Genomic DNA, 14,760 nt, shown 5'->3' with positions numbered 1-14,760 from the left:
AAAATAATTACAATCTTTAAATTCTCAATAATTTCTGGTTGTACTGTATCTAATGAAGGCAAGGATCAAACACTTTATCAAAAAGAATAAAATGACCACTTTGGAGTATTAATATAAAACCAATAAACAAAATCAGTAAGTGGTCATTAACATAAAGTACATTTTTTACCTGATCGTGAAGTAGCGTATGATATGCCTCGAGCACTTGATCCAGCTTAAATGCAGACCTGCACTGTCTGAATGTGAATCAACAAACAATCTATTACATATTGCATTGATATCATGTGCACGTTCATACCTAATCATACAGAGAGGATGACGTGTGTTGAATGCTGGCTTCAAAAAACATCCCGAGCTGTCATGGTTGGGATACGTCTCTTCAAATACAGAAGTCCATCTGTGTGTCGACAGCACTTAATTCTGCGTCCAAATATATATTGTTAACTACATTATAGCAACAACGGCCTGGAGACACCTCGGAGACAATCGTCTTGAGTAGCCGCTGTCCAAAGGTCATGTTCCTCTTTCAACAAGAATTCAACGTATATACAAACATGACTGACTGTCTGGCAGGACTGGATCGTTTTACGCACATGCATGGTCAACCTGCAGTATCCAGCATTTCATTTACAACGTCGAACGCCCATGACCAACCGGCCATACTCTAAGGTTAATTACACGCAGCTGACCTGCACATGGATGTGCTGATGGCCATTAATCTGATTGTTAAGTAGTGCTTTAGATATTATAGTTTAACTTAACTCAAATATACAAACATGTCTATACTCCCTGTTAAAACATATTTCCCGCCAAAGTGCCCACGATATTAGCCTCTGTATGAATTTTGTTTGTTCGTCGTTTAACGCCGCACCCGTACTCACCAAGGTGTATGGCGGCGGTCAGTAAATAATCGAGTCTAGACCAGACAATGGGATACGATGATATGCGTCCACCAAGCCAGCGAGCCTGACCACCCGATCCCGGTAGTCGCCTATTACGACAAGCATGCGTTGCTAAAGATCAATTCTAACCCGGATCTTCACGGGTCTCATGATCTAAAGTATCCCTTGTGGGTTGATCTATGATGAAAAGACACTACAAAATTTGCTGTGGATTAACTGTGACCAGGGTCTTCACGGGTCTTGTATGAACAGAATCCACAGTCACAGTAAATTGAATTGATATTTTCAGCCATATGGTTAACACTGGTAACCGTATTTTAAACTATACCTTCTGTAGCTTTACGTCAGGCGAGAAAGCGTCTTTGAGGACAGTCAAGAGAGATGATTTCACATTTCGAATAGTCAACTTTCCCGAGGAATATTCCAGTCTTTGGTGTCTTCCTTTCACAACTTTTGAAGGACACTCGAGCTTGACATCCCCGAGAGAAAGTGTCTTGTTGATAAGAAGTAAACAGGAGTAGGGTTATGATACTTGACTAAGCACAATGATTGTTTAATAAACTATTAGCCCGGTTCCCCCTTCAGCGGTTACCTGCAGCTTGCGCGGACCTGTACAGGATGGTCCTTTGTATCTATGTGTATGGCTGTATTTTGCAGTTGAGCAGTTCAATCGCAGTGAATATGCGATTGAGAGTGCGCGTATGGGAGTACAAGTTTGTATGAGTTGGTATGTGCAGCACACTTGAGTGACTGTGCATAAGTATGTAGCATTCAGAACAAGGATAAGGAAGTTCCGATCATTTAAAGTAGTTCTCATTGTGTTTGGTTTTAATCGGAGTATATGTGTCACGATTAATTGTTTGGCCAAACTTTCCAATAATCACCAGCTGCTGGAGGGATGACGTTGTATAAGTTGTAAGGACTTGTTCCCTATCCTTTTGACTTTGTAAATAAAATATATTTAAACAAAACTTGTAGATATTTCACTTATCATTTATTCTAACTGTATGAGTTGCGGGTACTACCGGCAAGGCATGCTTGCTTTTCGAGGACAACTGTTTCCATGTAATTGTCATCGCATTGTTGCCCTTTGAGTCCAACTGGAACTGTTTCGGCAGATGTTCGAGAATGATGGTCTGGTGCTGGCATTCCACATCGTGATTATTGAAATGCATTTGGTTGTCGCTGTTGGTTGTGTGAGGATGTGTGACACCATCACTGACTGATCCATCATAATTATACATTCAGAAAAATGATTCATCCACGTTTTAGGAAAAGGTTACACTGAGGGAATAATAAAAGGGACTTTGCTTTTAGTAGACATTCCACGTATATTTTATGCTAGTCCATCATAATAATATGATTTTCAGAAAATTCCAAGTTTTACGAAAAACATTAGCTTGTGAGAGGCATATAGAAGTTGAAGTAGTAAGGAAGGATAACAATATATGGATGAACAACTTCTTTATGACAGCGAGAGCGACGTTTCGGTGTAGGTTCTAACACTGTCGCTTGATAACAGCCTTAGAAACTACACCGAAACGTCGCTCTCGCTGTGATAAAGAAGTTGTTCATATATTTTGTAATCCTTCCTTGAAGTGTAAGTTTGACGACATACTGCGGTTGGCTGTCCAACGATTTGTGACACCGTCACTGACAGAGTAATGCATTATAAAGTATATGAACTTCAGAAAACTGATTTATCCAAGTCTTAAAAATATGTTACATTCAAGGAATCGTACTAGGGACTCGTACTCGGAGAGGCTGGTCATTATTATTCAAGAAATTCAGACAATATCCCCTTGCCAAGAACAAGAATAAACTCTATCACGAATCGTTTTCCCATCGACGAACAAGAATTTGTACTTCACTATCAAAATTCCAATCGAGCATACAAACATGCTATAACTTAGCTCTACTGTATGTTTCTTAGTATTAGAAAACTCAAAATACTACATATATAAATACGTCATAGTGCTAACAGATTTAGTTAGAGTAAGGCTAATCACAAATCCATCCTGCGCATGTGGTAATCCATGCGAGGATGCACGTCATTATATCTTAGAGTGTTCATTATACAATCAACATAGAAAGATCATGAAAGCTATTCAATATGTCTGTGATTAAATCTTTGAAGGGCATTTAAAAGTGGAATACATAAGAAAAGCAAGATTTATGGATATCAACTTCTTTAGTGTGAATAACACGACGTTTCGGAGTGTATGCTTGCTCCTTCATCAGGTGAATGGTTATATATATCCCACCCCTGTACTCCCTACCATTCACCTGATGAAGGAGCATGCATGCACTCCGAAAAGTCGTTGTTATACCCCTCTCCAAAATTATTTACAAAATAAATGTTTGTGCAAGCAATCACTGGAAACAGGGAATGTATTGAAATACAAAAGGTGTATACAAAGAAATCTTCTGGGATCTTTTTGTTTGGCTTATAAACTGATGGACATATTTGAATTAATATTATTCAATTTCTTTTTTAGAATTTGCCAGTTTTTAAAAGAATAGATAATCTAATAAGGGATTTATTAATCACAGACATTAAGATTTATGGATGTCAACTTTATTGTGTGAATAACACGACGTTTTCGGAGTGCATGCATGCTCCTTCATCAGGTGAATGGTAGGGAGTACAGGGGTGGGATATATATAACCATTCACCTGATGAAGGAGCAAGCATAGACTCCGAAACGTCGTGTTATTCACAATAAAGAAGTTGACATCCATAAATCTTGCTTTTCTTATGTATTCCACTTCTAAATGCCCTTCAAAGATTTAATCACAGACATATTGAATAGCTTTCATGATCTTTCTATGTTGATTGTATAATGAACACTCTAAGATATAATGACGTGCATCCTCGCATGGATTACCACATGCGCAGGATGGATTTGTGATTAGCCTTACTCTAACTAAATCTGTTAGCACTATGACGTATTTATATATGTAGTATTTTGAGTTTTCTAATACTAAGAAACATACAGTAGAGCTAAGTTATAGCATGTTTTTATGCTCGACTGGAATTTTGATAGTGAAGTACAAATTCTTGTTCGTCGATGGGAAAACGATTCGTGATAGAGTTTATTCTTGTTCTTGGCAAGGGGATATTGTCTGAATTTCTTGAATAATAATGACCAGACTCTCCGAGTACGAGTCCCTAGTACGATTCCTTGAATGTAACATATTTTTAAGACTTAGATAAATCAGTTTTCTGAAGTTCATATACTTTATAATGCATTACTCTGTCAGTGACGGTGTCACAAATCGTTGGACAACCAACCGCAGTATGTCGTCAAACTTACACTTCAAGGAAGGATTACAAAATATATGAACAACTTCTTTATCACAGCGAGAGCGACGTTTCGGTGTAGTTTCTAAGGCTGTTATCAAGCGACAGTGTTAGAACCTACACCGAAACGTCGCTCTCGCTGTCATAAAGAAGTTGTTCATCCATATATTGTTATCCTTCCTTACTACTTCAACTTCTATATGCCTCTCACAAGCTAATTTTTATTATCATATTATTATGATGGATTAGCATAAAATATACGTGGAATGTCTACTAAAAGCAAAGTCCCTTTTACTATTCCCTCAGTGTAACCTTTTCCTAAAACGTGGATGAATCATTTTTCTGAATGTATAATTATGATGGATCAGTCAGTGATGGTGTCACACATCCTCACACAACCAACAACGACAACCAACTGCGACAACCAACAGCGACAACCAAAAATGCAACAGCGACATCTTGTCAGACTTGCTGTCTGTACATATTGTAGAACTTGGAATCTTTCATTTTTTCATCGTAGACACGCTTGAAATATTCACTTAGCTCTGCCGAAAAGCAGTCCTTCCATGATCCGATCTTCCCTGAAAGAAGAATCAGAATCATAACCCGCGAGACAACCTATGATTTAGGATAAAAGATACCGTGTCTATTCAGCTTGAATATTCTGCAATGAATTATCAAAATGTTGACTCCATTCCTATTGGTCAATTAAAGCTATCAAATCATAGCAACTAACTCTGATTCAAGCAGCCAGTTTAACGACATCATATCAACAGAGCGGTATGTCTTTCTCATTGTCAATAGCCTTTTCTAAATAGTTAAACAAATTAGAGGAAGTAAAATGTAGGTATTTTGGTAAATTCAATATACAAAGTATATGTGACAACACATTGCGTTGAGAAAACACTATAAATATCGACTGGGAGATATCTCGTTTTGGTGGCGAAACAAGTTTTGAAATGTGACGATTTCTGTATTTACTGAGCCCGCTACAAGGTGGGCGAGCTGGTTAAAGCGCCAGGCTAGTGATCCAGCGAGGTTGAGGTGTCGGGATCGAGCCCACCTGTGATCGGGTGTAAAAAACTTGGAGTCAACATTGTGTGCATACTCTGTCCGTGTTGTCACAACCCCTAGTGTACAGTACACAACCCTGTGCATTTAAAAGAATCCACGAATCCGTTGGTATATGACCAGATGGTGGCCACATGAATACGTGCAAACACCTAGTTGCGGGTAAAGCAACGTGCAGTGAACTTGGGCAAAGTACTGTGACTATGTGTGTTCCAGTCCACCCAGCTGTGAATGGGTACCTCGTTAGGATGAGAAAGACACAATAACTCGGTGAGCCTAGTGGCTGCAAGAGTTGTATACTCCCCAGGGAGTTGAAATTGATAATAAGATGTGCCGTTGAGATTGACATCCAATGATCGAGGGAAGAAAATACCAGCTCCTTCAGCAAGCACTAGTTGCGTGGATATGTGTGCTATATAAATATCCTATAATAATAAAAAGGCTGAAATCATCCCCTAGTCCTAAATGCATGGTTTTATGGCGATAAAGCACTCCCGTCCATATACAGATACGAAACATCAAGTTACAGTGGAATTACACCTCATCTCAGAACACAGCATGTTTAGACAATTGCGTAGATCGATGTTCGTGATGTTGATCACTGGACTGCCTGGTAAAGACTCGATATTTTACAGTCCACCTCATAGAGCTCGAATATTGCCGAGTGTGGCGTTAAACTACAAACAAGCAAACATGATGAGAAGGTTTCGATACGATGATATTTAACATAGAACCGATTGTAAGAGGTTTCAAATTGAGAATATTGTAGGTATCAAATATTCTTTAAAACCCGAGAGTCTGAACACACATAACATACGACGAAAAGCAACATGCAATCTCTCACTGTTGTGAGACAGACAACCCGTCATATGGGAATGCAGCGACGTTATGATATAATGGATGACTTCATAATATTAATATGCTTGCAGATTAACGGAATGCGCTACAAGGCTGTAACATCCCCGTAAACACTGCAACATGACAAAATGAGGTCCAAAACTGGAATCTGATCTTTGTATATAAGATATTGTGTAAGCATATGGAGAAAAGAACCCCCAGACAGTAATCGCCTGCACCACACAAAATGGCTGTATTGTCCAAATTTACTAACGTTAGGAAATACCGTATACGTTTCATCCGGCGGCCATATAAACAACGTTGGAAATCTACGTGTCATCTGGCTGACAGATTTACACACGTTTAAAAGGGTGTTAAAATTAACGAACACTCAACTCTGTATTTACATGTATTTCACAGGTGTGTAAATCTGGCCATTGTTTTCATGTGTTTACTAGCATGTGTAACGGTGTCTGCATATGTCTGTGTAACATATGTAAATGCTGTGATTGTAGGACATGCATTTTAATACCTTTGAAATCAGGGTTAGGTTTTTCATATATTTAGTACACGCGTAAATGGTTGGTAATGGATAAATATAGTGTTACAAGATTAACACTACCTTAACATGTATTTCAATGGTTCTGTAATTTAACTTTCACATCGGGTTCGTTAGCGCATCGGACCACGCCATAATGCACGGAGATCATTAGAAACACATGGCGAAGTGATAACCATGACTGAGCACCACTATCAACGTGCCTGCCTTTCTTGACATACACATGATGTCTGTTTAAAAGGTTCAAATATTGGGTCTATGGGCTAGAGTGATATGTAGGTTAGGAGTGTGTGTGTGTGTGTGTGTGTGCATGTGTGTGAGAGGGAGGGGTGTTTGATGGGGCAGGCCTAGGGTGGGTCGATGGCGGTGGGGTACTGATAAGCCTTTCTGCAGCTGGCCAGTAGCATTATACTTTTTGTAATGGTAATTACATTACAGTTTAAATAACTGATCTTAGGTACACTTCTTATATATAACATGCAAGGAGAGACTGCTTATTGCAATAAAACACTGACAGGTGTGTTCACACAGACATGAACCGGTAGGTCCCTAGTTTTAGTGCACACTTGTATGAGTTATCAAAATTATCATAGCTGCACGAATTGTATTATCTATTCTTTCAAAAAATGATGATTACAATGTATTAATGATCCCCGGTGTAAATTACTGTTGTAAATGTGTAAACATGCACATACGTACTTGGTATAACCTCTTTTTTATTCGGAATCTAGATATTATCCCATACGGACGTTTTCTAAAATGTCAGTTCCCCAACGGAATATACTCACTGGTTATCTATACAATTATATGTGTGATGGAGAAGCACTTGCGTCGCTAGTTTTCTCAATAATCTGAATACATGTATGTAGCGTGAAACCGGCAGATACCTATAGAAGAAAGTGTTTGCCCTACCTGTAACAACGATGTCCCGTGTCTATAAAAGGGATATAATATGGGGATGAATGGCATGTACCTTTGTCTTGGCCCGTTAATGAAGATACATTTCACAATAATCGCTCTGGCTATCATATTGAGGGTACTTTATAATCATAACCGGTATTTCAATTATTGTATTTATACAGTAATATTCTTCGAACGTTCTCCATATATACGTCCGTCAGATACATCGCGCACTACCCCTTTCTCTTTTGATCTTCTCAAGCGACTGTTACAAGTTCGAAGAATCCTTGTCAAAGTTGAAAAGTCTTAAGACTATTCCCTACTATTCTGTAACATACACATTGTACCTAAAATGGGTATACAGCTATACATTTATCTCCAATGTTGTTGAAGGCACTCCACGTGCACTTACTTAGGAGAAAAATAACTTAATGAGATATTGCATTCATGTCGGAATCAAAATTTTCGGCCCCTATCAGATGTGAACTTGAACATGCGAGGTGTGCGTCTATGTCAGACTTAAGGTCTGCGAGTTGTTTAGCAGCACTGGGGCGTAATAGTCCTAAAGTCCTGCTCCAAACAACGGAATATATATCTTTAGAGAAGGACTTCTCTGACGGGTAAAGGTACAGCAATGCAACATCACATTTACTTGTGTGACATTTGCTTTCGCAATCTGAGTTCATCGATCGTCAATTTAAACAGGACTATCAAGGCGAATTTAAAAAAGGTACGGAGGTCCAACATGCCTGTGGTATACTCAGAGAAGGCCCCGCCTGTGCTGTCGGGTCATAATCGTTACACGTAAAAACTATTTTTCATTTCATGTCTCACAGAATATATAATTTGATATGGCATTGTTTGTTGTCGCATACTTTTGCATTAGTGAAACAAGTGTTGACAACTTAAAGTAGACGTATGGCGTTATTACAGCAAAAGCTGAGTGGAAGGAGTAATAACATGGTTCAGGCACTGTGAGACTATTAAGAAAGGTCGCATGCAGTGCAATAATTTTCCAATTATGTACACTGCCAAAAAGTATTTTAATTAAAGTAGTGAGCTGAATAGACTTAAGAGATTACGAGTTGGTACGTGTGGCATATTTGGCTGAGCTCTAAGAGAGATAAAGTGCTATTCTATTCGGACAGCTAGGGACACTTGAGAGGACAAAGAGGCACCTCATCGCCCTTTGTTCACCACTGAACCTTTTAATCCCTCGAAACAAGCACCTCACAAGATTTGCCAACACCGCACACAAGACGTAACTGATACTGGTAGCAATAGCGAGTGCAGCTGAATAAGGCGTGTTAGCTTGCGTAATACTGCATTCTTTGTCAGACTCTTTTGGTAATAAGAATAATGAGGCCACGAGGACGTTGATTTCAAACGTACTAAAATGTGTAAAAATAAAATTCCATGAACCAAGTATTTCAGATGATGGAAACATATCATCATCTTGCTTGAGCACAGGTAACATGACGATGTATAAGAATAACGAGGTCACGTGGATGTGCAGCACCATAGATACTCGGATGATATACTCCAGTAGAAAAACTATATAACTATACATATATTATATGCATCAGGGACTGATTGTTTGCGTGTCTGGGGATTTAAGTCGACCATTTCAGATTAATGTCTATTAATATATCGCTCATCTCCTACGTATATACGAGATATTAAGTACTGTAGGGAAAAATATGTCCTACGTCCTATGTCCTACGTAGGAGAAAATATGTCTTACGTAGGAGATATTAAGTGCTACGTAGGAGATATTAAGTCCTACGTAGGAGATAGTGAGACCAAACATTTTTTCATCGTGGCCCTACTACGCTTCCGTAGTACTAAACCCGAACTTGAAACTCTACATGTTACTGTAAGAGACAGTACTAGTTATCATGAACATAGAACCGTTCATAGAGAACCGTTCTCTGTCAAGTTTGTACAGGAGGTGGTGCGCGTGTAAACGTATGAAGTAATATCCGTTACATGTTCAACACGAATGGCGTTATGAATTAGCTTCATACTATCATCTGCGACTGAATATCTTCGATATTCATGCGCGATCAAAGGTAACAAGAGTTTTTTTAAACTCCCAGCGTTGTTGAGTGAGTGACTCAACATGGATTTATGCAAAGAAAACACACAGGGCATTGATTAGATTCATGTTCCCGTCATGTTCAGATATAACCACAAAGGAAAGACCAGCACGAACAAACACAGGCGTTCACTACACGCTCTCGCTTTATGAGATATACGACGACAGATGGTTGTTGTCACAACATGTACTCAGTGAGTGTTCAATAGCAAAAAACAGTCTGTAGTTTACAAACTAAATAAAAAAAGGCCAGGTTTCTTTTTCTCCACTATTATGTATAATTTAGCATGTGATAAGTTGTAGAAACGCTACACTTCAAAGAGTAAATAAACACAAGAACTTCTATTTGTTTTCCATTGTCAGATCACATAATGCGAATGTTATCGCTGGGTGTGTGACTGAAAAGCAAATCAGCGCGGAATACATTCTGTGTTTCAAAACAGCTGTTTAACATGCAAGACTAGTGTAAATCGCATAATGCCAATGTCATCGCTGGGCGTGGGACGTGAAGTGACTGAAAAGCAAATCAGCTTGGAATACATTCTGTGTTTCAAAGACAGCTATTTAACATGAAGGACTAGTGTAAAATTTTGCAGTAATGACTTTTTAATTACGATCGAAATGGGGTCGACCAATATGAATAACATCTCAAATCTATTATATGCCTATGAGTATGAGAGTCAAGTACATGCAATGACTTGCAACTGGTATTATTGATAAATATAACTTGACAAACGTTCAGCCATTATAGGGGCGGTGGGGTAGCCAAGTGGTTAAAGCGTTCGCTCGTCACACCGAAAACCCAGGTTCGATTCCCCCAATGGGTACAATGTGTGAAGCCCATTTTAGGTGTCCCCCGCCGTGATATTGCCGGAATATTGCTAAAAGCGGGTAAAACTTAACTCACCCACTCACTCCATTATAACCGACACTGTCCATGTATTTCATGCAGCCCCGACTATTTTGCCGTCGGCCATGTCCGTGTATGAACCATACAGAGACACATACAAATTGCATGTTACAATAATGTCAGTAAAAAGCTGTTATTACCTAACTGCGTTTTCGTGCAAGGTTAAGGAGTTACAATGCCTTTAAGGAGATATGCAAATAAACGATAAGAAGGAATCTCGTAGCATGCTGTTACTCTGTTATCAACGAGTGAGTGAGTATGGTTTGCGCAACTTTTAGCAATATTCCAGCAATATCGCGGGGCGGAGGTGGCCTCACACATTATGCAAATGTTGGAAACTGAACCCGGATCACGAGCGAACGCTTTAACCCCTAGGCAAGCAAACCGACCCGCCATGATCAACGAGGACACGTGACCAGGACAACCACATTCCTATGGTTGTTTTCAAAATGGACACAGCAGATAATTTCATACATGCTTTCATTCAGAAAGTGAAATATGTGTATCTATAAAATTTTATTTTCTAGCATTGCCATCGAAAAACATAGTTTTATTGCTTCCTTTTTTAAAACTGTTTCTGAAGAGAGAATACAATACAACCATTCTGAATAACACATATAAGATTCAGATTTAAGATTCACAAATCGTAATCGAGACGGGAAACTATATAAGGACCTTAGGAGAACGCATAACTTGTCAGTTCACACGATTTATTATCAGTGAAGATCTTACCGGACCCCGAGCAGCGCTAGCTCGAAGGGCCCGCCAACTTGTCTTTGGTAAGAAAGTTGAGGCATCATTGGTGACCAGTTGGGTCATGCATCCTCATAAAGATGCTGAACGGGACGGCGAGAAAGGAGGCCAACAGCACTTCGATGACGCTTAAGTGTGCGAGTCTACTAAACTCAAGGTGGTGATTAGTCTGAGTCAAGACAAATGAATACTATTACAGTCATGAGATAACTTGTATGAGATACCCATAATGCCCTTGCATGATCTCATGTCGACAGTCATCATGACTCCATGCTTTACATATGTTAACATCAGTATAACTGTGCATAAAACTGTGTTGTTTACAGTAACATTGCGCTTTTACAGAGCTTCACATGTGATATAAATGAACAATTTATATGATTTAGATAAATATAATATGCGCTCATGAAGTTGTCAACGCCTCCCTTCACGTCTTCAGTCAGTGACACTCACCGCTAGATGTTAACGGTGAACGCGCTGCGAATGTTGTGAAGCATGTGCACGTGAGTGTGTGGGATGCACGAGCAGTGTGTCCGTGCTCTACATGTAACGGGTCTGTCTACTACAGACAGACAACACGTACTTACATTATATCGTCCATACAGGTAAACTGTTAGCTTCCTCCGATGATAACGAGTCCCAGTGTACCAACTTGATTTGTATGCATACTATGATTTTGCTTGCTTGGTTCCTCATTTCATTAAAATGCACATGTTATACGAATACACAATTGTTTGCATCTCTAACCAGGTGTAATCTTGAATACGAGTGGACGTTGCTTAGCATAGCATTGAATACATGCATAATACATTGTGTAGTACGTGTGCAACATATACAGTATTGCAGTATACATATTACAGTAAGGGCTGGACAGAAGGGGAAATAATATCGTTCTGTGACTGTGAGACAGACTGGGACAAGATATGGAAAACCAAACATTTGGACAACAGACCATTGTTTGGGTCTTTTAATTGTAAATATAATTCAAATAGCTTAACCTAGATTTCGATATCCTTCGAATGTACATTTGGTTGAAACTGGAAAATTTACATTTATCCCGAGACAAGAACGAATGTTTACATATAATTCAAAATTATAACAGCACGAGTATTCATTTTGTCTTTTTGTCTTCTACCCGTCCCTACTAACAATTAGTCTCTGAAATGAACATATTTTACAGAAAAAATGTTCAAAGTAAAATAGAAAAATATAATAAAAAGGAACCCCGAGACATTCTCCTGAAGCTGTGGAAATCTACACTTGCCACATTTTCTAGACTTGCGTGGGCTTGGATAAATTTACTTCAGGGTCTGTATGACAGAATACGTCCCTACATACGCTCAATCACATGTGTCTCCAGGTCACGGAGAATCATTGGTGCCAGGTCACGGAGAATCATTGGTGCAGGGGCCCGTATTGCAATTCTCGTGCGTTTGCACGTGTTGTTGACGCGTCATGGACGCCTTGTAACATCACTATTTGATTCAATTGAAAGAGCACACAGGCTTTATTCCAAGTCTGGGAGTCGACCCTTGATCGTCAAATTTTCATTCTTTAAGGGCAAGGCTGCAGTGATGGAAAACGCGCGTAAAATCCTTAAGGGTATGAAAGATTTCAGGGTCTCTGACGATTACACAGAGAGAGTGCGCCAAGTCAGATACAAGCTTTTTCCGTTCATGAAGCAGGCCCGTAAAGGGAGTGACAGCTAAGATAGCATACCTAGCTATGATAAACTTGTTATAGATGGCAAAGTGTTTGTGCTGAACGATGACGCTGATGGACTTAGATAAATAGGACAACGACTGACTGACTGACTGAGTTTGGTTTTACGCCGCTTTTAGCAATATTCCAGCAACATCACGGCGGGGGACACCAGAAATGGGCTTCACTCAGAGTACCCATGTGGGGATTCGAACCTGGGTCTTCGGCGTGACGAGCCAACGCTTTAACCACTAGACTACCCCACCCACAACGAAGAAACTGGCACAGGAACGTTAGTGATTCACCCATTTCATCAAATGAAGACACTGTGGATTCGTACGCGCAGTCAGAGACACAGCACGCATAGGACACCTGCCATGGCTTCGATGTTAAACAACATGAACATAAGGCAAAACCTGATGTTAACACAATATGTGTCTGGAATGTAAATGGACTTGTGTCTAAAATAATTTGCCAAGACTTTGTAACCTTTCTTCCAAAACTTTGATATTTTCTGCGTGTTAGAAACCATGTGTTCCGATTTCAAATCTGTTTTGGATAACATATTTACCTGTTACGATATACATGTGTGTGATGCTAAGCGGTTATCACTGCGTGGAAGGTATTCTGGTGGAATGTGTGTATGTATAAAACATCAGTTTACAACATTGTTGGAGAGAATATATTCACAATGGGACAACTGCCTGTTCTTCAGGCTCACTAAAACCCCATTTACAGAGCCTGTTATTTTGGGATTTCTGTATATCCACCCGGAAGGATCACCAATATATATGGACAGGGAAGAAAGTGGAATTGATACATTAGAGAGTCGTTTATTGCAAATCATATATGACTATGGCGAACAAACCAAGTTTATCCTTTGTTGGGATTTTAACGCTAGGACTGGTAACGATCTTGATTATCTGATTGATGATTCTGTTGATTATCTCCCCTGCGATTCTCAGTACAAGACAGATGATTTTACGCAACCCCGTGCCACATGTGATACAGTTCTCAATAACTGTGGTCGTTTTTTACTTGAAATCTGTAAGCAACTTAATGTACATATTGTAAATGGCCGTGGAGTGAACGATACACCCAATAACTACACAGTAACTACACATTTCTTTCACATTCAGGCTGCAGTGTTGTGGACTATTTTATCATCTCGAGTGAATTATTTGTCAATATTAAAGACATGGAAGTAATGTAAAGGTCAGAGTCAGATCATATGCCACTAGTTGCTACACTGTCCGGCATTAATACACCTGTTGCTGTAGTTCATACGACAGAATACTGTGAGGTCACTTTAACAAAAATACCTAAATGTAATTTACCACAAACGGAAGTAAATGACTATCTGATGTTTTGAAAAGTGTAACAGTGCAACAAATGTTAACAGATTTTATAACCTTGTTGGGGGAAAACGTAAATATGGCAGTCAAGAAATTATCAGATGTTATTATGTTCTGTTATAATAATGTAACTGATATGACTAGAGGAAACGTACCACGGCAAAGGGAACAGCCACCATGGTTTGACTCTGAGTGCAGAAGAATGAAGAAGGAGAAATATAAAATGCTAACTCATTTTAGAAAGTACAAGACTGATTATAGTCTTCAACAGTATATATCTGCCAAATCAAATTCAAGAAGTGTTGTTACCAGAAGAAAACTGCATTTAATTTGTGTCTAAGTGACAAGATAAACCTTGCGGCTAAATATG

General features: G+C 39.2%; 2 protein-coding genes across 13 annotated transcripts in view; one reads left to right on the top strand and one right to left on the bottom strand.

Moving 5' to 3' along the window:
* The window catches only part of LOC124268713 (sulfotransferase 1E1-like), a 61,049-nt gene extending 58,657 nt beyond the window's left edge, over nt 1-2,392 (top strand). Inside the window, exon 7 of the mRNA XM_046703715.1 lies at nt 2,078-2,392. The gene's annotated coding sequence lies outside the window, so the exon portion shown is untranslated. The remainder of the gene's footprint in view (nt 1-2,077) is intronic.
* The window catches only part of LOC124268711 (sulfotransferase 1B1-like), a 48,940-nt gene that overhangs the window by 15,973 nt on the left and 18,207 nt on the right, over nt 1-14,760 (bottom strand). For 3 of the 12 annotated variants that reach the window (XM_046703702.1, XM_046703708.1, XM_046703709.1), the window contains exon 1: nt 170-927. The exons of 1 other annotated variant lie outside the window; for it this stretch is intronic. In XM_046703702.1, coding sequence (XP_046559658.1) covers nt 170-306 — 137 coding nt within the window. In that variant the 5' untranslated portion in view covers nt 307-927. Of the gene's footprint in view, nt 1-169; nt 928-1,230; nt 1,798-4,418; nt 4,788-14,760 lie in introns of those variants that run through there. 8 more of the 12 variants (XM_046703712.1, XM_046703710.1, XM_046703713.1 and 5 more) reach the window with 5 other exon arrangements.

The sequence above is a fragment of the Haliotis rubra genome, unplaced genomic scaffold (genome assembly GCF_003918875.1).
Source record: "Haliotis rubra isolate DU_JTF1 unplaced genomic scaffold, ASM391887v1 Scf14, whole genome shotgun sequence".
NCBI classification, from domain to species: domain Eukaryota; kingdom Metazoa; phylum Mollusca; class Gastropoda; order Lepetellida; family Haliotidae; genus Haliotis; species Haliotis rubra.
The sequence above is the reverse complement of the archived record's forward strand: the minus strand, read 5'-3'. Positions and strand labels throughout refer to the sequence as shown.